At 42.3% G+C, this 24495-nt stretch overlaps 1 protein-coding gene across 1 annotated transcript in view; it reads right to left on the bottom strand.

The window, feature by feature from the left end:
* Positions 1-24495, bottom strand: part of PDZD8 (PDZ domain containing 8) — a 127514-nt gene that overhangs the window by 45690 nt on the left and 57329 nt on the right. Inside the window, exon 3 of the mRNA XM_014573726.4 lies at positions 22655-22757. Within this exon, the coding sequence (XP_014429212.3) occupies positions 22655-22757 (103 nt within the window). The remainder of the gene's footprint in view (positions 1-22654; positions 22758-24495) is intronic.

Raw genomic sequence — 24495 nt, 5'->3', positions numbered from 1 at the left:
ATGCATAGGTCTTAATTCCAAAACACAGAGAGCAATACAAGATGCAATAGGTCTTCTCTAACTAGCTGAATACAAATAAATTCTCACTATCCAGATAAAGGATATTTTCATAATGCTAGAAAGTGTTTATTGTGCTATGTTTATCATTTTAATCATGAAGATTTGTTCATGTTCCCTGGAAACAAGCTGTATAAATCACAAGGTAATTTTTTTAAAATAAGTTTCACAACAAAATTATTTGGTTCAACAGCAGTTGATAATGTTGGTGAGCTGTTTGTCATCAATGTGGGTTTAAGTAAACCAATACTGAGGGAAGAGATGAATTTGTCAAACTCTCTGACAAATGTCTGATTATACAGACTGAAATAGAACCGTGACTGTCTTTAATAATTACAAAATATTTGGCATCCGTCCAGATCTTTAATTTCACGAGAGAAGGGGTCGGTAGACCATCAGTCTTGTAAATAATTTACCAATCACTAATACACGAGATGGATTTCTGATTGCATACTGTAGCTAGTATCCAGTGACATTTTCCTTCTACTTTTCTCCACAGACAGAACACCAAGAGTTCCAGCTGAGTGAAAATGATGGACAGAGAGACTAGTGTTCAAAATATTTTCTGTTTCCTCTGTTCTGTATCACCCTCTAAATGTTGATTTCATCCCCCAAAAGAACAAAATTAATAGAAATTAACCCTAGATTGCTGTTTCACATAATAGCTAAATAAGAAAAGGCAAACAGAAAGGTGAAAAGCTTCTTTTTGCCAGATAACATCAGTTAAACCATCAACAAGGGAGAATAATGGGTTCAATTATATGAAAGGAAGAGTTAACCTTGGGCAAAAATGATGGCTGGGGACGTAGAATGACTCCCTGTGCTGTAAAAATGGTAGGGGAAGTAGCCAAGAGGGCCGCTACTTCTCCCACTCTGTGAGCTGAGGTGATCGCTAAGAGGAACATGACCTTCATGGTTAACGTATGAAAATCGCATGTGGCCAAGGGCTCAAATGGCGGACGCATTAAGGTATCTAAGACCAATTCTAGATTCTACAGATCCGGAGGTTGCCTGTGCTCAGGGAAAAGACTGGTTAGGCCTTTCATGAATCTTCTCGCAGTGAGATGGGAAAAGGCAGTATAATCATTGATAGGTTGGTGGAACATTGTAATGGCTACCAGATGAACTTTGAGAGATGAAAGGGTGAGCCCAAGGTGCTTGAGGTGTAAAATATAGTCCAAGATAGAGCGTAAAGGCGCTTTGCTGGGGGTCTAGGTTCTTGTCCGAGCACCATTCTCAGAATCTTCGCCACTTATGAAGGTAGGTATTAGGAGTTGAAGATTTTCTGCTATAACACAGTAAGTGTTGACCACATGGGAACAACGAATTTCCTTTTGTTGGAACCAATTAGGAGCCATGCGGACAGAGCAAGGTGATCCGGTTGTGGATGTAATAGTCACCCGTGATCCTGTGTCAGCAGATCGGATCAACTGGGAAGATGGGATGTAGGGTGAAGCGACATACGGAACAGGTAAGGAAACAAAGTCTGGCGCAGCCAGAATAGTGCTATTAAAATCACTCTTGCTTTGTCCATTGTTACCTTCTCCAGGACCTTGGGAATTAGGAGGGAATGCATATAGGAGGGGATGGTTTGATGAGATAACAGGATCTTGGTATCTAATTGACCATTCATTATCAGTGGGAAATAGGTCAATGGAGGGATGATAGGAGTTACTATAGAGAACTTTCTGGGTGTCTGGCTGATGAGTCTTGCCCACATGCTCAAGGTTTAGCTGATCGCCATATTTGGGGTCGGGAAGGAATTTTCCTCCAGGGTAGATTGGCAGAGGCCCTGGAGATTTTTCGCCTTCCTCTGTAGCATGGGGTACAGATCACAGCTAGAGGATCTCTGCATCTTGGGGTCTTCAAAGTATTTGAAGGCTTCAATATCTGAGATATAGGTGAGGATTATTCTAGGAGGGGTGGGTGAGATTTTGTGGCCTGCACTGTGCAGGGGGTCAGACTAGATGATCATAATGGTCCCTTCTGACCCTGGAGTCTATGAGTCTATGAGACTCCAGTTGTAGAGAAAAGCGTCCCCCCCCCCGGATGCGCAGCCGATGCCTGCTCTTGAGCAATATTGTGCGCACTTCGCGTTGCATTGTGTGGCGAAGAGGTCTGCCGATGGGTGGCCCCAACGGTTGAATAATGTGCAAAGAACGTTTGGGTGTAGTTCCCATTTCTGCTGTTGGGCAAAGTGCCTGCTGAGCACATCTGCTGTGATGTTGTCCACCCCAGGAATGGAGGTTGCTGTCAGAGTCATGTTGTGTTGGTTGCAGAAGTTCCACAAGTGTACGGCTTCCATGCAAGGGGAGTGGGAACGCGTTCTTCCCTGTCTGTTTATATAATAGACTGTTGTCATATTGTCTGTGAGTATTATCCCTGGTTGTGGATAAGCAGAATGAAGTGTTTGCAAGCACTGGAGACAGCTCATAGATCGAGCAAGTTTATGTGGAGGAGAGATTCATTGGGAGACCAGCAGCCTTGAACTTGCTTGTTCTGCATATGAGCTCACCAGCCAAGTAGAGATGCATCCGTAGTAATCTGGACAGTAGGCTGGGGTTGGTGGAATGGTATACCTGCCAACATGTTGTGGGGGATAGTCCACCATTTTAGAGATTGTTTGACTATGGGAAGTCCGACCACCATTCTGTGTACGTCTTGTCTGCGAGGAGCGTACATTGTGGATACCCAATGTTGAAGACATGGGAAATGCAGCCTTGTATTGTCTACAACGTATGTCGTAACTGCCATGTGACCTAGGAGCTGCAGGCAGGTAAGTATGGGAACCATGGGACTTGTAAGGAGGATCTGTACAAGATCTTGGATAGCGTGAAGCCTGGAGGCAGGTAGGTAAGCGTGCACCGTACCGGAGTCAAGGCGGGCTCCTATGATCTCTATGGATTGTTGAGGTATAAGGGACAACTTCTGGATGTTGATTAGGAGACCCAAGGTGTTGAACAGAGACCTTGTCGTGTTGACTGCGTGTAACGCTTCGTCGAAAGAGGGAGTTCTGAGGAGGCAGTCGTCCAGGTAGGGAAAAATGATGATCCCTAGTTGATGAAAGAAGGCTACCACCACCACCAGTGTTTTGGAAAAAACCCTGGGGGCTGACGATAGGCCGAATGGAAGGACCTTGTATTGGTAGTGGTCAGCACCTACCAGGAACCAGAGGAATTGCCTGTGAGCTGGGTGAATGGTAATATGGAAATAGGTGTCCTGTAAATCGAGGGATGCAAACCAATCGCCCTGTTCGAGTGCTGGTATGATGGTTGTTAGCATCACCATCTTGAAGCGCTGCTTGCGGAGGTACCGATTCAACCGCCAAAGGTCTAGGATGGGTCTCCAACCCCCAGATCTTTTCTCTGTTAGGAAATAGTGGAAGCAAAAGCCCCTCCCTTCGAAGGCCACCGGTACCCTCTCTAATGCTCCAATGTCGAGTAGATGAGCCACCTCCTGTTTGAGAGAAGATTCATGAGATGGGTCCCTGAAGAGGGACGGAGGAGGGTGTGTGTGGGGAGGAGAATGGGGGGGGAGAGACATAAAGGAGATTACGTAGCCTGATGTGATTAGCTGAATGACCCATCGATCTGACGTTATTGTGGCCCAGCGATGTTGAAAGGGCCTTAAGCTGTGATGGAAGAGCACGGTGGTGACATTGTGAGTGGGCAATAACTGGATGGTTTGCAATCCCTCGATGCACGCGTCAAACCTGCTGCTTGCTTGCCTGTTGGTGTACTGGTCTGGCAGTTCGTGGACGCTGCCTGGGTCGCTGAGGGTTGTATTGGCGTGCTTATGATGGTGCGTATGAAAATGGTCTCTGCCTTTGGTACGGTGTGTATCTTCTACGGGAGTATGGTGGTGTATACATGCCTAGAGTTCTGTGTGTTGTGCGTGAATCTTTGCCAGAGAGGAGCACCTGGTCGGTCTTGTCAGCCAAAAGTATTTGCCTATCGAAAGGAGTTCCTTAGGCACTGCTGCCATGTGTAACCATGAAGCCCTATGCATGACCATGGATGTAGCTGTGGTCTGGGCTGCTGCGTCGGCTGTGTCCAATGCACTGTGAAGTGCGGAACAGGAGGCCATGTATCCCTCCTAGATAATAGCTTTGAGGACTTAATATTTACTCTCTGGAAGGTGTTCGAGGAGAGGAACTAGCTTGGCATAATTATCAAAGTTGTGGTTGGCCAATAGAGCAGAGTAATTCACCATTTGGGGTGTTAAAGTTGCAGATGAGTATATCTTTCTGCCTAGGAGGTCAAGTCTTTTGCTGTCCTTATCCTGGGTGGTATTCTTGTAATGGGGTGCTTTGGCCCTTTGCTGAGCCGTGTCAACAACCAGGGAGTTTGGCTGCAGATGGTTGAATAAGAATTCCATCCCCTTAGCCGGCACAAAATACTTTTTGCCTGCTCTTTTGTTCGTTGGAGGCATAGAGGTGGGAGTTTGCCATATGTCATTGGCTATCTCAAGTATCATCTCGTCCAATGTGAGGGCAACTTTGGATGAGTGGGAGAGGAGTAGGTTTCTCAGCAGGTGGTGTTGCTTCTGCTGAGCCTCCCTTAGTTGGATATTCTGGCTGTTGGCAACCCTTTTAAACAGTTCCTGGAAATCCTTTAGGTCATCTGTTGATGAAGTGTCTTCTGCGAAGACAGCATCATCCGGATGGTGATGGTGTGGGAAGCTTGTGGGTCTTCTTTCTTCCCGTGGTGGGTGCTGGGGAATGGTGTATGGTGTGAGTGGCGTCAATCTGGGAGTTGTTATTGCTCGTGAGTAAGACAGTTCAGTATCAGAATGACGTGTCGGTGCTGATGGAGCTGTTGCCGAAGGGTCCGGTACCAAAGTGGCTGGTACTGGTGGAATCAGTGCCTACGTGCTTGGTGGCGACGTGCCCAGTGCCGGCCGTACCGGTCTAAGGTCCAGTGTTTATGTGATCAGCGGACTCAGTGCCAACAATGTCGGTGCTGGAGTGGATGCCGAAGTGGGTGTCGACTTCAGTTGCGGTGCGGTACGCACTGCCAGGCTCGGTGCTGATGTGCTGTGCACCTGTTTCTCTTTGTCTGGTCTGCGGGCCACCGTCAATCCAGTGGTGCCCGGCTTGTCTCCCGTAGGCACTCCAGTTGGTGGCAGAGAGCAGGACGGGGAAAGAATTTTCTTTTTGTGTGCCACCTCCGGAGAAGGACGATGGGATGGCATGGCTGAGGAATCCAACTGCGGCTGAAGAGCTCTGTTGAACAACAGCATTTTGAGCCGCATCTCACAGTTGCGTCGTGCTTGGGCAGTTAGTTTAGTGCAGTGGGGATACTTTTGAGGAATGTGTCCCTCACCAAGGCATCTTATGCAAGACGCGTGCTGTCTGAAGCGGGCATGGACCCTCTGCATGTTGCATGCTTCTTGAATCCTGGGGATCCCGGCATTTAGCAGTTTTATCGAATTTTGTTATCTAAAAAAAATTTGTGTGTGAACACGCTAACTATATACCATTTTTCACTCTCTCAATTCCTGTCCGAGTAGACACGAGAGGGAGCTGTTTCTCCATCTATGCCTGAAGACAGTTAGAAGGAACTGGTGGAAGCCGGACCGCACAACCAGAAACGGCACGAAAAGCCACAAGATGGTCACTGTGCATGCGCGGTCCGGAAGACAACGGCTAAAAGATCTCTGATCTGCGGCACTGGGACGAGCCCGACACCCACAGTGGAGCACTCACGGGGACACTGCTCAAAGAAGAAAAACTTTGTTTGTTTTAAGTCTGCTACCTATTAATTTAATTTGGTTACCCCTAGTTCTTATTAGGGATGTTAAATATTGGTTAAACTCTTATTTTGCATGAATTCTTATCGGTTACTCAACTATTCTATAGTCCCCAGGGGTGAAGCCGGCAGCGAGTGCCCTCTGGCCCCATTCCTGAGGAGCTCCCTGACACACTGTGCTGCTGCCTTTTATCAGAGCAGCAGCATGGGGTGCCAGGTGTGAGCTGTCTGAGAGGGGAGCCAGTTTAAAAGCTAATACCCCATGCAGACCAGTTTGCCTGTCGCTCGGCATTGTTGCCTTTGAGACAGAGGCAGCAGCATAGGGTTGCAGCAGGCCCCGTCTGGGTGGGGTGCGAGCTCCTGGACCTGGCACGAGCCAGAATGGAGCTGGGCTGCCTGCCCACCTGGCTCCTAATACACTTTAAACGCATGGCCATAGCAGGGGTAGGTTCTGGACCCGGCACAAGCTGAGACTAGGCCGGGCTGCTGGCCAGTCTACTAAAAAATTTACTGGTTGCGGGTGGGGAAAGAAAAATGCGTGCGAAGCATTAACCTATACATTTTTGCTTATTGGTTAATCAGTTAATCAACTGCACTATTACATCCCTAGTTCTTATATTATGAGAACAAGTAAATAACTTTTCCTTATTCACTTTTTCCACACTAGTCATGATTTTATAGACCTCTATCGTATCCCCTCTTAGTCTCCTCTTTTTTAAACTGAAAAGTCCAAGTCTTTTTAATCTCTCTTCATTGGGGACCCGTTTCAAACCCCTAATAATTTTTGTTGCCCTTCTCTGCTCCTTTTCCAATGCCAATATATCTTTTTTTTTTTAAGATGAGGCAACCACATCTGTATGCAGTATTCAAGATGTGGACATACCAGGGTTTTATATAAAGGTAATAAGATATTCTATCTTATTCTCTAACCCCCTTTTTAATGATTCCTACCATTATTTGCTTTTTAGACTGCCACTGCACTCTGAGTGGATGTGTTCACAGAACTATCCACAATGACTCCAAGATCTCACTCTAGAGTAGTTGTAGCTAAATTAGTCCCCATCATATTGTACTTATACTTGGGATTATTTTTCCAATCCGCATTACAGCCGCTCTCCGAGTTACGAATGAGTTACAGACCAACACTTGGTCCGTAACTCAAACTGTTTGTAACTCAGATCCCACAGAGTTACATGGCGACCACGCTGTTCGTAAGCACGGATTGCCATTCGTAACTCTGATCCGCATTTACAACAGCTTTGGTCGTTAGTGCGGATGGTCGTAAATGGAGGTGGCCATAAGTCAGGGAGCAACTGTACTTTATATTTATCAACATTAAATTTCATTTGCCATTTTGTTGCCCAATCATTTAGTTTGGAGAGATCTTTTTGAAGCTCTTTACGGTCTGCTTTGGTTTTACCTATCTTGAGCAGTTTAGTATCATCTGCAAATTTTGCCTCCTCACGGTTTACTCCTTTCTCCAGATCATTTATAAATAAATTGAATAGGACTGGTCCCAGGACAGACCCTTCGGGGACACCACTAGTTACCTCTCTCCATTCTGAGAGGTTTAACCAGTTAACTATGATCCCACTTGCCCCCAACCAGGGCATGGGGCTGCCACATGGCCGGGTTGGGGTCAGCTACTCCTGCCTGGGCCATGGGGTTGGTATGTGGCCAGGGCTACAGCTGCTATGCCACATGGGCTAGGGTCCTCCTGCCCTTTCCAGGCTGCTAGGCTGGGGCCACCAATGTGGCCAGGGCCGACTCCCACCTGGGCTGCATGGCTGGGACTTGCACCTCCATGTGGCCAGGCCAGAGTCCTTCTGCCCCTGCCACAGCTACTGCAGCCCCGGCCTAGTTAACCGGTTATCTATCCAGTAAGCCTAAGGCTTACTGGGTAACGGGATGTAGACGGTTACATGGTTTGTCCATTGTCTTCACTAGGAGAACTATGCATTGTTAACTTACGTTAAAATTCTAGTGAAGACAAGACAGTCCGTAACTTTCATGTGACTTAAAGATTAGATTCCCTGCAGTTTCTGACTTGAGTCTTTTCAGTGAATGTAAGTGCACACACCTCTAGAATTAAAAAAAAAAAGATGCGGAGGAGGCAACATTTTAAAGTGTGGTTGTATCCTGCAACAGTTTTTTATAATAGTCTTCCTACTCTTATAGATGGCCAAAAAGACTGAGTTTATATCTCAAGCCACCCTTACATTAAATATTTCTTCACTCTACAAGTAGTCCCACTGAGTTCAATTGGGCTATTCATGGAAGAAGAGGTTCAACACATTTAAGGAGACAGAACAGGCCCGCAGGGAGTAATACACCGTCTAATTACTTTTGAACTGTTTCTTCTCTCTATAAAAAGGCATTCCTGATGGGAGAAATTCAGGAACATGAAATGTATGGATAAAGATTAATTAGAGGAGAGAAACTGAATTGTGAGGCAAGTGGTTAAAAAGGTTAGAATGGTTTGCTGATTATTCTAGGCCATGATAGGTAGGGAATCCACTTAGAATCCTAAGAATCCTTTCCCCTGTTCTAGAATGTACTAGTTGCATCATGCTCAAAGTTGTGAGATACAAATCACATTTCATGGTTATCATCATATTTACTGCTGTTGGCTGAAAACCTATCAAAGGTCTAAGCTGCCTTTCTACTAAGTCAGAAAGTAACTGGGAGGACATCTTAGAGTAAGCAACATTGAGTCAATTGTGGAAAGGGAGGCATAGCTTTTAAGCAACCACACCTGTTTAATAGACCCTAGATTTTTAATTTAATTGCAATGTTTTCCAAAGTTCTACACAAAAAAGAGGCTTAAGTGGTTCAAAAATAGAAGGCATTATCTTTCTGACCTGAAAAATAATGTCTCATTTGTTTGGTAATTCAGGTCAGTTTTACAAAATGTTTTGTTTTACATACTGATGAACTGGATATTGTTTTTAAGTACTTGGACTGAATATCTTTTTTAAAAGTGCTTCTGTATTAGTGGTTTTCTAATTAATAAAATGTGTATGTTTCTAACTAAAAATAAGAGCAATGTCTGTTAATTCACTACTCAATAAAAAGAAAAACATCAATCCTCAGACATTTTTATTTTAATCACATGATGCTGCCAAAAGCTGGTGTAACACCTTTTTGTTCCTCCCTCCAAAAACCTTATGGCCCTTGTACTATTTTGTCAGAAGAAAGTCATCTAAATATTTAAGAGTTTCAGGATTGTGGACTAATGTTGTAATTGTAAAGTTTTCTTATCTGATCTAAATGCTAAATATAATTAAAATAGTTTAAAGAAACCTCATATTTATTAGTCATTAAAAGTTAACCTGTACTCCCCATTTTATAAACACTGAGTACTGTAATTACTATATGTGACGGGGTTTAGCGATCCTACACTGGGACTGCAAAGGTTAACCAGGCCTACTTGTCCAAGAGAGCCCAACCACCATGGCCCTTCTGGGCATGCTCCCACTGGAGGACCAGTATAAAAGGCCAGTGAAGCAGTTCAGCCTCTGCATTGCCCCTGTGTGCCTTTCCTCCTCATGGATGTTGCTGAACCACAGTCCCTGTTTATAGACATTCAACTTGCACTGTGGCTAGTTCTGGATGCCCCATTTCAGGAAAAATATGGACAAAATGGAAAAAGTCCAGAGAAAAAAATAACAAAACTGATTAAAGACCTAGCAAATGTGACTATGAGAGAAGATTGAAAGAACTGGGTTTGTTTTATCTGGAAAAGTGAAGACCTAAAAGGGACATGATAACAGCTTTCAAGTATCTAAAGATTTAATACAAGGAAAAGGGAGAAAATTTGAAGGAGGAAGGAAAAAATTCTCAGCCCTGTCATCAGAGACAAGAAGCAATGGGCTTAAATTGTGGCAAGGGAGGTATGGACTGGACATTAGTAGGCTTACCACACATCCGGTTTTTCCCCAGACATGCCCTCCTTTTCACTTATTAAATCTCTGGCCAGACAGCTTTTTTAAATGGCTAAAAATGTCTGGGATTTTGCACTGAAAAGGGATCGGGGAGGGGATGGGGCACATGCCTGTCACTCAAATTGTTAACAGCCATTCTGCAAACGCACCCGTGTGCCTGGAGGGAAAAGCGCATGGCTGCAGCAGCGGTGGCTCCGGTGAGACCCAGGGCAGGTCTGATGTGAGTGTGTGAATTACTGCGTTACCCTCCACTCCACTAGGTTATGTCCCCAACTCTGCGGCAGGGGAAGGGCATTGGGTTAGAGCAGGGGAGATGGGGGGGGGGGGGGGTGCCTGGCTCTGGAGGACGGCAGGGGCATTGGGTTACAGCAGGGAATTAGGTGTTAGAACTTCAGGCTTCTTTCCTTTCCTGTAGGTGGTCAGTGGGTCTGTTGGCTAGATTTGGGGGTTCCAGTCTCAGCTCTGAGAGGACTGTGGGAGCTGGTGCTTGGTGGGGCGGGCAGGGAAAGGAAGGGATTCTGGGAATCAGGATTCTTGGGTCTGTTTTCTAACCATGCCACTTCTCCCATCAGTGTCTCCTGTGCGAGTGGAGCAGCCATTGCCACAGTGGCACTGGCAGGCACCAGGTGTCCTCTTTTTTGAAAGTTCAAAAATAGTAACCCCACACATTAGGAAAAACTTGCCAACTGTCAGGTTGGCTAACTATTGGAATAATCACATGATGCTGCCTAGGGAGGTTGTGGAATCACCTCACTGGAGATTTTTAAGAGCAGGTCAGACAAATACCTATCAGGAATGTTCTAGGTAGTACTTAGTCCTGCCATGAGTGCAGGGGGCTGGACTAGATGACCTCTCAAGGTCCTTTCAAGTTCTGTGATTCTATAAATCAACAGTGACAAAGCTAACAGCTGACAAAAACTGGGGAAGTGGTAACAAATGAAGAGGACAGGTTACTGATTCAGAGTGATCTGGATTGCTTAGTAAACTGAGCACAAGCAAATAATATGTATTTTAATATAGGCTGAACCTCCCTAGTGTGGCACCCTCAGGACCAGAGTGGTTTTAAATGAGGGATGTGGCCTGGACAGGAGGAGGAGGGGTCTTAAGGGAAAGAGGAGGAGCAGGACAGTGAGACCCAAGGAGGGGAAGAGGAGAAACAGAGGCAATGATATATCTTGGGGGGGAAGGGGTTACCTCTCAAATTGGCTGGGTCCTGTGTGTGTTAATCCACTACTGCCTACACATGACGAACAAATATTTAAACAGGCTCTTCAATGTGGCAGAGAAAGGAATAACATAACGTGATCCAATAGCTGGAAGTTGTAGCCTAGACAAATTCAGACTGGAAACAAAGCACATTTTTTTAAAGGTGAGAATAATTAACCATTAGAACAAATTACCAACAGTTTGGTAGATCCTCTAATACTGACAATTTCAAAACCTAGAATGGATGTATTTAGAAAACTAGATGATTTACCCAGTGTTCCTCAAGTCCTTACTCAAATTTTGTTTTTCTTCATTTAAATCATTATTCTGGGGTAGGGCTGGAGATGAGGGGCTCAGTATGCCAGCTGACCCAGGGAGAATGGACAACCCCAGGCCCCACTCATCACAGCAGATTGGGGCCAGGTGAGAAGCCCCTGTCCATGGCCACAGCTGGGGGAACAGACACACAGAAAATCAGACACACAAGCAGACAAACTATGAAATACAGATAGTTGTCCCTTTCTCTATCCCTGCTATTTCGAAATCAGCTATTTTGGAGTATTTCTTCTGGAATAGCTTATTTTGATATAAGTGTTGGGTGTAGATGTACTCCAGGAGTGCTCCAGCCTGGGAGAATCCATGGGGATGTTGGACCATAGATGGTGCTGGATTATGCAAGTCCGAACCATAGAGGTTGAACCTGTAGTGATTTTGGATGCCTAACCTGACACATTTTAGAGGGTATGTGTTAGCACCCTCTCTAAGATGTTTCATGTTGGCTAGCCAAAAACTGAGGCACTCCAAAAAAACAACTAGTCATTTTTTAAAATCTTGACCTTTATAAACAATTATCAAATATCAATGCAGTAACAGGGAGTGAGGGCTGACAACTACTTTTTTTAAAGATTGTTCTGTTAGAATGTAATTGGAAAGGTTTTTTCTCATTTCATCCACAAGCAACAGACATCAATTTGAGTACAATGGCTGCAGCACTTCACAGTAGGACTCCACACAAATAGTTTGGAAAGTCATTCCAGAAACATACCAAATTACCCAGAAACCATCTGTTTATAATGGTCAATAAAACACTGTTATCTCTCTTACAATAGGCCATACTGTTTATATAAACAAAGTTAGCTTTCATGCATAGCGCCACCTATTTATTTAGTGAGATCAGCTATCACTGTAAATCTATTTCTTTGCAAATGAGAAACACAGCTGTCCGCCAAACCTACTTAAAACTCCTTCCTGTATCCAATATTTGTATGTGTAGCAGAGCAGATTATCTTGAGAATACAAAAAGGACTGTCAGCACAATACATCTGTGGAAACTAAAATAGAACAGCTCTACTTGGGTTTCATATGTTCTTCAAGAGGAAAGATCATGTTCAATTTACTTGTCTTTTTGTACTGCTTTATGAGAAACCTGATTTGTTTATACTATATGCATGACGACAACTTAAAAATGAGACAAGGAAAAGAATTACATTGCTATTCAGAATAGGAGCCTTCAGAAAAAACTATTAATTAAATCAGTCATTAAAAATGCAAAATAGAGAATCCAAAGACTGACAAAAACTGTCATGTCACTGGCCTTTATAAAGTGGAGCTGTAATGGGCTGCATTGTTAACATGAATTTTGAATTTAATAGAAAGATTAAAAGAGCAGGAGGTGCATGCTACTCATCCTGTAGGAAGCCTCTGCAAGGTTTTCCTCATGGAATACTCATAGAGATGGAAAACTGAGGTGGAAGATCAACCCAATAAAGAAAAAAAAATTAAACCTTTCACCCTGAAGAGCCCCACAGATCCCTGGGGAACATATATGCTTCTTGGGGAAAATTAATGAGACACCAGCATCATCCTTGCAGAGAATGTGGCAGCTGTGAAGCATGGGCTCTAAGACCAACTCCTTTTTAACAAGAGCAGCACAGTAACCCAGGTAGGGCATGTAAACCCAGTCTAAGTCCCCAACTATTTTCAGTTTCTTATAATCCGTTGCTTATAATTTGCCATTTGCGCTGAACAATTTGTATGTCCTTTGGCTGAAAATGCATTTTTTTCTCAGAGGCTGAGTAAAACCTGAGTTTAGTTGATAGAATATATGGAGGCTTTTAAAGAAGTATGCATTTCCCACAAAGATTTTCTAGCTTCAGAGTGCTCCACTTCTTAGTATTAACTGTAATACCTTTTTTGAGAGACATGTTTTTCAAATCTAACAGGCTCGATTCTGACCTAAAAAGCCTTTGGGTGAGAGTTGTACAGAGCTGCAGCACCTTAAGAAAAGTCCGAAAGGAACTGTACCTCAGAGATAAGTTTGCATGACACACTGCGGGGGGCAGAGGGGAAGAGAATTACATGATCCATCTGTCCTGTTGTGCTGGCTACTGTGGAAAATGAAAGGCACAGCCAGGTAACCTCTTTCTCCCCTTCAGGCAATACTTGTCCCCAAAATAGCGAGGCCATAACTTCTAAATACCAAAGCACAGAGTCTGCAGTTGTCCCTGATTCTGTCACAGCAGGGCAGAAAAGGCAAAGGTTTCTCCAGTCGCAATGTGACCTAATATAATCATATTTAAACTATCCTAATGTGCATGTGCAAGGAGGCAGGCATAAGTTTGGACGCATGCATGCACACTTTTATGGAAAATCTCTGTCTAAATAATATTAAAGCTGTCAGAAGCCTGAAGTTAAAAAAATGTTTAATGCTCAAGAGTAGAGGGGAAAAAACTGGATGGCCTTCAAGTTTATTTGGAAGATGGATTACAGAATATTATGTAAGGTGCAAATCTGTGAAATATTCCCCATTGTATTTACATATATTATCAAATTTTAAGACCATAAATTTTCATAAAAAGTGACATTTTCAAAAACCTTTACTTGCTTTAATCCTCCTCTTTTCTTTTGATAGGATTAAATTCCCAAAAGGCAGACTGTTAAATAAGCACACAAAAAATGCTAACTGTGAGGCATTTGCCTTTATATATTTATAAATCGATGTTTCACAGCCACTTCAAATTTGACATTACAGTTCAGTAACCCCAGGCAACTCATATCAATTGGTGCTGAATTTGATTTATATGATTTTTCTTATTTTATATTCATGTGTTCCTATGACAGATATCTTTAAATATAATTATTTTTAAATCACCTATAAGTAATTTCTTTAAATAAAGGTTCACAAAAAGACGTACTTTAAAAAACAGGCCACATCAACTGTCTTGCCTAAAACAATTTTTAAAATTATATACAGATAATTCATCAAGGCCCAAATTCAAAAGATATAAAAGATATAAAATCTACCAGAAAGGCCAACCTCAGTTGACAGTTCAAGCTTGCTGTAGAAGCCCCTAGGTGAAAAGCTTTTCCCCTGCTATAGTAATCCTAGAAAATATCTGTTTGCCAGCTAAGAGAATAAGACCTGCAAACTGATGTAGCTAATCTTTTCTCCTAAATATCCAAGCGTTCCTCAGCTTCCCCACAAAATTTGGTGATTTTTTTTACTGATATGTAAATGTTTTTATAGATTTTTATGGACAGGTCCAATATTGGCTCTTTTTTATGAACTGCCTGGCACATTATGCCGGGAGCAGGCACAAAAATATTACTCTTCTTAGGGTGTGTCTAGGCTACAGGGTTGTTTTTTTTTAAAAAAAAGTGGCCTTTTTTCGAAAAATCTTACCCTGCATCTAGACTGCTGCCGCGTTCTTTCGACAGTAAATCGAAAGAATGCGGCAGTTTTTTCGACCATTGAAAACCTCGTTTTATGAGGAAGAATGCCTTTTTTCAAAAGTGCTCTTTCAAAAAAGGCGCTATATAATGCAAACTGTGCTTTTTCGAAAGAGAGCATCAAGACTGCCTGGCTGCTCTCTTTCGAAAAAGCAGCTTGCTTTTTTGAAAGTACCGGTTGGTAGTCTAGATGCTCTTTTTCAAGAGGCTTGCAGTCTAGACGTTGCCTTAGAGAGATACTGTGGAACTACATGGTAATCTCAGGAGAAGGGAGTCTGGAAGGATACCCACTCAAAAAAGACATTCATTTCCATAGATGCATAACTGATTTAGAACTAACAACCCTGGAACAAAAACCCTAAAACTCTGGGATCCTATTTCTGTAACTCAGACTTATTATCTGTAGTTTTCTTCATCTTTTTCTATAAGGCTATTAAGAATCTTTGCTAATCTTGCATATTGCTGTTGGTTAAATCCCAGCACCAGTGAAATCAGTGTCAAAATTCCCATTAATTTCAATGAGGCCAAGATTTCATGCTATATGAACAGGTAAAATACAGTGTGGGACAAAACCGAAATTTTCTTTTAGCATATACTCACTTAACGGAGAAAGCTAACTTCCATTTCAGCAAACTGGAAACATCTGTAATACTCAATACAAAGTACATCTAGTTATTTATTTTTTAGAATGAAATATTAACTGTGTGAGGCGTAGCAAGACACTCATTTTTAATGATCTTCACTTGTAAGGTACAGAATACTATTTGTGCATAATTATAACATTACAGTTGATAAGGGGCATATGGGGTTGCATGGTAATACCTCTAATGGGGTAGTACCTCTACAGGAGGGCTTGTCGCACTTCTTCTGGAGTGGCCCATCCTTTACTGATTTTTACCCGCACCCAGCTCTCACCTGTGGCTCCACGTAGTTGCTTTGCATGCAGCAGCAGCCACACCCTGGGCAAAGGCTTTGACAGGCCAGCTAAACCAGGTGAGGATAGCCAATGGGATTGAAACCCTCGGTGAGGTAGGGACTTGCTCATCCCAGCATGCGAAGACTGCTTCGATGGATCAGGCGGAGGAAATCTTTATGATTCAACGGCTGAGAAGGTGTTGCAGCAGCACACTATGGTGTGTGTGGGACATGTCAGAGCATTTAAGGTGACATGGCCATCCAGTGCAGCTGAGGTAGTCTCCAGAAGTAACGATTTTTTTTTGTGCCGCTGGATTCCAACTTCTGAGGCAGAGAGAGTGGGATCGTCTCTGTGCAAAGGCTTTCCCACTATAATAATATTTTTCATGCACAGGTTATATTGTGCAAAAAATGGAAGTTGGTAATGGGAGCATAGAACGTCCATACGCTCATGGACAGTGAGGACACAGTAAAACCTCATCGGAGAACAGCCCTAGTTGCTAAAGAGCTTTCATGCTATGGTAATTGATATCACTGCCTTGAGTGAAACCAGGCTTGCTGAAGAAGGGTTTTTCACTGAACTAGCTAGTGGTTATACCTTCTTCTGGAAAGGGAAAGCGCAGAAAGAGGATAGGATTCATGGAGTTGGCCTGGCCATCAAGACTAGTCTGATGAAACAACTTTCGGACCTGACTGTCGGTATTAACAAGAGGTTCATGAAGCTACGCCTACCCCTTAGTCACAAGCGGTATGCAATAATCAGTGCATACGCTCCCACCATGAACAGCACAGAGGAGACAACTGAACAGTTCTACACCAATCTCAGTTCCATTCTGTGCTCAGTACCGGCCAACGACAAGTTGATCTCGTTGGGAGACTTCAATGCCTGAGTTGGCTGAGATCACAGTCAATGGGAGGGAGTGTTAGGGAAACATGGCATTGGCAAGATGAACAGCAACGGCTTATTGCCGTTGAGCAAATGTGCAAAATACGACCTCTTCATCACGAACACAGTGTTCAAGATGGCAAACAAATACAAGACCACCTGGATGCACCCTAAATCAAAACAATGGCATGTGATAGATTATGTCATTGTTCGTCAGCGTGATATTCGGGATGTCCTTATCACCGGAGCCATGCAAGGAGTAGAGTGCTGGACTGACCATAGGCCTGTCCGAACCATTTTCAAAATGCACATTGCTCAGCATCACTCAAAGCTTATCCAAACTGCCTTTAACATTGCCAGATTCAAGCAACCTTCTCATCTGCGCAAGTTCCAGTCGAGCCTTGATGAAAAGTTAACTGCCAACGGACCATTGATTTAGAGAAATGGTGATGGAGACAGCGAAGTCAGTGCTTGGTACCAAGAAACGCAATCATCAAGACTGGTTTGATGAGAACAACAGTGCTATTGAGGACCTGCTTGCCAAGAAGAACAAGGCATTTATGGAATGGCAGAATGACCCAGGTTCCATCTCTAAGACAGACAGGTTTAAGTCCCTCCAGGCCCAGACTCAGCAAGAAATCCGCAAAATGCACTATAAGTGGTGGGAAAAGAAAGCTGACGAGGTGCAACACTATGCTGACTCAAATAACCCAAGGGAGTTCTTCAGTTCCATCAAGTCAGTCTTTGGTCCTTCCAAGTCTGGCTTTGCCCCCTTGTTGTCTGCAGATGGAGCCATGTTGATAAGGGATAAGGCTGGCATTAATAACCGATGGAAAGAGTATTTCAGTCATCTCCTGAATCGTTCATCATCAGTCGATCAGTCAGCACTGGAACAGATTCCTCAGAAGCCAACCCTTGAAGACCTAGGAGATCCTCCATTTATTGACGAAGTTAGAAAGGCCATCAGGCAGATGAGTTGCGGCAAGGCATCCAGCAAGGATGGAATTCCCGCAGAACTGTACAAGGCATTTAATGAGGAGTCACTTAAGGTTTTTCATAATGTCTTGACCAGTATTTGGAAAGAGGAAGAAATGCCATCTGACCTCTGTGATGCCATGATAGTTGCTCTGTACAAAAATAAGAGTGCAAGAGCCGACTGCAGGAACTATAGAGGTATCTCACTGCTTTCTGTTGCCAGGAAAATCCTCGCCCACATCATCCTGAATAGGCTGATTTCGACGGTTTCAGAAGTGAGTCTCCGAGTCACAATGTGGCTTCCGCCCTAATCGCAGTACTGTCAATATGATCTTCGTAATGAGACAGGTGCAAGAGAAGTGCCTTTAGCAGAACATGAACCTCTACTCTGTCTTCATTGATCTGACAAAGGCATTCAACACGGATAATAGAGATGCATTGTGGATCATCCTCAGGAAGCTGGGTTGCCCACTGAAGTTCATCTCGCTCATCAAGCTGTTTCATGACGACATGACAGGCAGTAGTCTCGGATGGCATGCCATCTCCAATGGCGTGAAGCAGGGCTGCGCACTCGCTCTGGTGCTTTTTAACCTGTTCCTCACTCAAGTTGTCAGAGACTTAGATCTTGGTATTTACATCAGATACCATTTGGATGGTTCACTGTTTGATTTGAGATGCCTTACTGAAAAGACCAAGACACTGGAAAGGCTTATCACCAAAGTGCTGTTTGCTGATGACTGCGCCCTTATGGCACACCAGGAGAACCACCTGCTGACCATCATTGACAGATTCTCTGGAGCATTCAAACTGTTTGGTCTCACAATTAGCCTCAAAAAGACAGAAGTCCTCGTCCAGCATGCACCAAACAGTGCTCCTCCATAGCCATGTATCACTATCGATGGTACACAACTGAAGATAGTGGACAGCTTTAAGTACTTGGGCAGTACAATATCAAGTGATAGATCCCTTGACAAAGAGACTACAGAGAGGATCCAGAAAGCCAGTCAGGCACTTGGGAGATTGCGTATTAAAGTTCTCCAGCACAAAGATATTCACCTTTCAACTAAACTCAAGGTATATAATGCTGTGGTCTTCACCTCTCTCTTCTATGTCTGTGAAACATGGACCCTGTACTGTAGGCACATCAAGCTGATGGAAGAGTTTCATGTGCGTTCCCTATGATCAATCACGTGAGTATGCTGGCAGGACCAAATTACTAACCAAGAAGTGCTTGATCGATGTGTGTGGAACCAGCTCTAAGCCAAGCTCCTCCAGACCCAGCTTCGATGGTATGGCCATGTTCTCCGCATGGACAAAAGCAGGATCCCGAGGCAGCTGTTTTATGGGGAGCTGGTACATAGTAGTTGCAAGCAGAGACTCCCGAGGAAGAGGTATAAGGATAACCTGAAGACCAACTTGCAGTGGACAGGCCTTCAACCTCGACAATTTGAACTAGCTGCTGCAGACAGGACTAATTGGTGTTCCCTTACGAGGAAAGCAGTGACAAAGTTTGAGGACGACCGTCACCAACACCTTGCAGCTGCACGGGAAAGACGACACAGCTGTGTTCTCTCCTGTCCTGACAACTGGCGTTCCATACCCTATTTGTACCCGCATGTGTGCTTCAACCTTTGGGCTCTGGAACCACATGAATGAAATGCACAACATGTCTTCCTTGGCTCCCAAGACACAAATCAACAACAACAACAGTAGTAGTTGATAAATTAACATTAATTCCACCAGTCAATTAATGCTTTTAGTAATGTTGTTTAGTTTTTGTATGGGAATGTGCCAAATCACCTCTCAAATTTTTAGTTTGAGCTCTGAACATGATCTGATAAATACCTTGGAGGCACCAGACCCCTTTGTATTATAAAAGCATTTCAGTAATGCACTGGATATGCTTAATTCAAGTCCCTTTGAATCATTCTCCTGTAATATCCAGCCGCTGACATGGCTACACTCAGAAATTCCAAACCTTCTGCCCCCAAAGAGTAGTGTACCCCTGTTTACTAGATTTACCTTCAATCACCACTCTTGTAAAAAATCACACAGCACTTGTAAGCATCTGTTATAACAATATGAAAGCTAGCTTAAGAAAGAACTGAAAGTTTAGATTCAAGAAAGCAAAGACAAATGGTTATGATACAAAACAAAAACGTAACGTACAAACCTGGATCTAGGGTTACAGCCAGTCCACGAGTTATGAACACATCAACTTACGACCGTTCGCAGTTACAACCAACTCCCATTAAGCACATTACAGCTGGTCCCCGAGTTATGAACGCGATCCATGCTTACGAACAGCACGGCCGCATTTAAATGAACGGGGTCCGACTTACAAACAGATCGAGTTACGACCAAGTGTTTGGTACGTTACTCGTTCATAAGTTGGGGACCGGCTGTATTAACAGTTATCATTACTACCTAATAAAGTGGATTCTGCCACCCAAAGTTCAGTCTATTGCAGAGCTAGCTGGCTTCACAGGAACCCGGATCCAATTTTCCATGAGAACATCCCTGTTCACCAACATGTCTCTGCAGTTAAAGGATTCAGAATGACTTTCCCCACTCTGCATTACAGTGAAACAGTTATTTGTCTATATTCATACACAGTGCAAACCTGTCTTCTTGTAATGGTTCTTTTTTTTTTATCTCCAAGTGGTTTTGACAGTTTGCAGTTGTTTCTGATAGTTTTGGAATGGAGCAAGACTAGACCACTGAGGGCTGACAATTCCCTCATACTGGAATGGACCCCTATGGAGACATTTTATCCCCCTGGTGGCTAACATTTATGCAAATACCATAAAGCATATTTTCAATATATTTAGATGTTCCTTACAATATAACTAGCGCATACTTTTTGCAATGGTTACTAGACTTGCTAATTCAAAGCTTCCTGTAGCTACCTTACAATATGATATCCCTTATGGATAAAAACAGTATCTGCAAGATGTATTTGATGTTGTGAGTTTGACAGGTCTGAGACATGAGTTATTTACAAAAGAACAAAGGAGCCTGTGCCAAAGGGTCTCAATCTCACAGCATCTCTAAGGGAAAAATTTGACAGGAGACTGGGCACACAAGCACACACTCCTAAAGTAGAATGGACATATACAATCGCTCAAACATGTGGTTACCTACCTTACAGGCTTGCAATATACACACTTACACTGAGCATATACTCCAATTAAATTCACAGATTTCATAAGCTGCGTGAAATTTCTCAAACAAATTGTCATATGCACTATTTTTATGGCTTTCAATTTTAAGGAACTCCCTTTAAAAAACTGAAAGCCATACAATACTGCAAACAGCAATTTAAGTTTGAGAAATTACACACAAAAATGTAAGAGCTTTCAGGCTATGATACGTACTCCCTAGTTTACATCCAGCTCCACGTTACATAGCAGAAAAAATGTTTCCAATTTAGGCCAATTTCATAACACTTGTATTGTTCAAATAGAGGTGCGGGGTTTGTTTGTTTGTGGGTTTTTTTGGGGGTGGGGGGTTCATCTTGTTTAACACTCAAAGGATTCTATCAATACCCCCAGAGAATTTAACAGCTGGGCTGTAGTAATTGATAGCTTGTACAGTGCTTATTATAGCACTGATAGCTAACTACATAATTACATTTCTTTTGTACATTATGGGCCAAAATTTCCAAAAGCATTAAGGAGCTGAGCTCTTGAAAATCTTGCCCAAACTTTTTAAATATTCATGCCTTCTCAAACTGGCCAACTATTTCTATATACTGCCATCTGCTGTCAAAAATATACTACTGCTATGAGAATTTTAGTCATTTTCAACTTTTAAAGCTAATCAACAAGCACCAGAAAGGCAAGTACAATAATGTTCTTGCCACACTTTTTTAAAGAAAATATTTGCTTTTTGAAAAGGGCATGAATTTGAACATCTTTATTACCTCATGCTGTCAGCATAATTTTGTGTAAAATCAATGTAATCATAATTGCTAAGGCACAGATCAGGCAAACATGCAACTTTATACATAGTGGTGCATATTAGTAGCTATGCAGAGATCTAAGATGGGTTTTTTGCTTGCTCATATTGGGAAAAAATGATAAGCAAAGATCAGTATTGCTGAAGAAATAAAATGTCTTATTCTTGTTGAGCAGAAAAGAGTGGCGAAGAAGATTGGAGCACCTTAACGCTCTTCCCTTTCTCTTCCTCTCGTTCTCACTCTCATAAACAAGTGCACTCTGCTCTAAACATAACTGGAAACACTTTAAAATATTTTTTTAAAAACCTCTTTTTCAGCAGAATACCAACACAATTTGATCACTACTATCATTATAGTATCTGAAATTACAACCATAACGAATTTTGAAAGGTAATATATGTTTGAAAAACACTCTTTCTGCCAAAGAGGAAAAAAAAAGTAGGCTCTGGGCAGTGTGCTGATTAACTAGCAAAAGAGTTCAAGTAGGATACTTGATTATACATTATGTTAAAAGTAAGTAGTATTTCTGTTAACCATATTGGCAGACTCCTAATTAGTTCTTTAGGTGTGTAATGTCTTTACCACTTTTGTTGTACATTTGGACTGCTAAGCATTTCAACTGTCTAATTTTTAAAGAAAGCATATGCATAGTTGTGAATTTCATTTGTGTGAATAAATTGGGGTATGTCTACACTACCCCGCTAGTTCGAACTAGCGGGGTAATGTATGCATACCGCACTTGCTAATGAAGCCTAGGTTCCTATTCCGAACTACCGTTACTCCTCGTGAAATGAGGTGTACCGGTAGTTCGGAATAGGCACCCTAGTCCGAACTACCTAGTTCGAGCCCCGTGTAGCCGCGCTGCACGGGGTTTGAAGCAGCGGGGATTTAAAACTGGCGGCTCCCCGCTTATGCTAATGAAGCCTGGGAAATTCAAATCCCGGGCTTCATTAGCAAGTGCGGTATGCATACATTACCCCGCTAGTTCGAACTAGCGGGGTAGTGTAGACATACCCTCGGGTATTACATGAGCAAGTAGACTGTGGTAATAATTGCTCATGGAATTCATTTGTGTGCCATTTTTGATAGGCAGGCCATTTGTGACAAAAAGTTGATTATCTAGCAGTCTCTGACAGAAGTTGCTGTACTAGATACTAAATGATCAACATATATATTTTAGAAAGAGTATATGAGAGTTTAAACCAAATAATACAATATATATGCATCTTACTGTTTTAATGGAACTCCGAGATTTTTCTTCCCAGACATTACTGCTCAGCTCAAATGTGCAATGAACATTTGTTTCTCTTTCATAGGATCCAAAAATCAGTAATCTGGAATACAGAAATAGTAGTAGTCATTTTTAATAGCAATCTGGGCTCTGTGTAATCAGCAGGATAGATATTTATTATAGAACGACATCTTATGTTTAAACTCATTTATCCCTTTCATATACTACAACATGAAACCAAAAGTTTCCTTAAAATTAAAATCTGACATACACACACTTGTACAACTCAGGCACAGCTCTCACTCAAAAAGGAAGGTTTATACTAGAACACTTGCACCCTCTAGTGGAATAATTAAGTAAATAAAACTGGCCAGAACTCGTACGGTCTTTTACAAATATGTTTAAAATTCAAACAAGTATTTCCTCCCCCCATTAAATGAACAAAAAAAAATAATCTGTATTTACAGACAAGTGTTTTGAGAGACTTCATTTCTCTCCCATGCTCTTCCAAACTCCATTTTTTACTTGCTTGATTCAAATAACAGACCATTATTACAAGGGTATGATTTTGTTGTGTAGCAGTTTGTGTTTGTTTCATTACGCTGAAGTTCAATCACACTTTTGACTTTTTAAAATAGGTATACACACGCCTATTTCATGTATAACATCTTAAGGCAAAAGATGAAGAGCTTTTCCACCTAGATATGTGTACAATAAATTAAATTAAATTATCTCTGTGGTAGAGAAAAGAACTTAAGTCTGCTGCATGAGCGTACACAGATGGGCCATTTTGGGGTAGAATTTGTAACAAACCTACTCTCTTATTTAAAAAAACTGCAGAATGTCTATGCAGGATGCATTGTTTGTGCAGAGTTGACAATAACTTTGACTCCAAGGTCTCGTCCAATAGATCTTACTTATAGTAAGCTGCATAACCATAATATATTCACATTAAAAGGAGAGATGGCTCAAACAACACCAGGATACCAGAATGTTGTAGGAAGTTCAGATGTTCCTGATGAGTCTTAGACCTGCAAACTATCCAGCATTTAAAAGAAAATAGCATGAAGTAATGAACAATCCAGATAAAATAAGGTAAAGTTCTCTTTCTTAAATGCACCTATATCTTCAGGTATGTACCTGCAGTTTAAGTTAATGAACTGTACAATACATGCACATATTTTGAATTTTGATCGATGCATTCTTAAAGTTGGTGAAAGATACATAATATCATGTTGTAAGTGCAACTACAACTGTATGCAAGTGGGGAAGAAGGGAAAGAATGAAGGCAAAAGAAGTTAGAAACCACAGCGGAAGTTATTTCATAGCTAAAATTAAAATGTCACATCAACATAAGCTAAACCACAAACGCTTCTGAAACATGATTATCGGTTATATGGTCATGTTCAAGAAAGTGTCTAAAAAGCATATATCTGCCTGAGAGCTAAACTACGTTCTCCCAATGTAAAAAACCTGTTAGAGAGTGCTTAATTAATAACTATTAGTATCTGAAGCCCCCTTCTGCATCAGTCCCAGAGACATAGCTTTTTAATTGACACTTGTTTTCCAATACCTTTAAAATAGTAATAACTTTCTTACTGCTTCTTTGTATGAAGCAGCATAAGCTTACACATTTTATCAGGATCTGGGGAGGAGGGGGGAATGAAAATAACACTATGTAAGATAATATTTCATCTTTTCACTCCCTTAAGTGATGTCTGGCAGTTCTTCCAGTTAATCTGTAAGAGTGTCTCAGATGTTAAGTTCTCATCATACTTCTCTCTTTTCTGGGCATGAATTCTAATCTCTATTTAGGTCCAAGATTATGAGATAAGTACACT

This window comes from Pelodiscus sinensis, chromosome 8 (genome assembly GCF_052426305.1).
Source record: "Pelodiscus sinensis isolate ZL-2025 chromosome 8, ASM5242630v1, whole genome shotgun sequence".
Lineage (NCBI taxonomy): Eukaryota > Metazoa > Chordata > Testudines > Trionychidae > Pelodiscus > Pelodiscus sinensis.
Note: the sequence above shows the minus strand (reverse complement) of the source record. Positions and strands in the feature narration are given on the sequence as shown.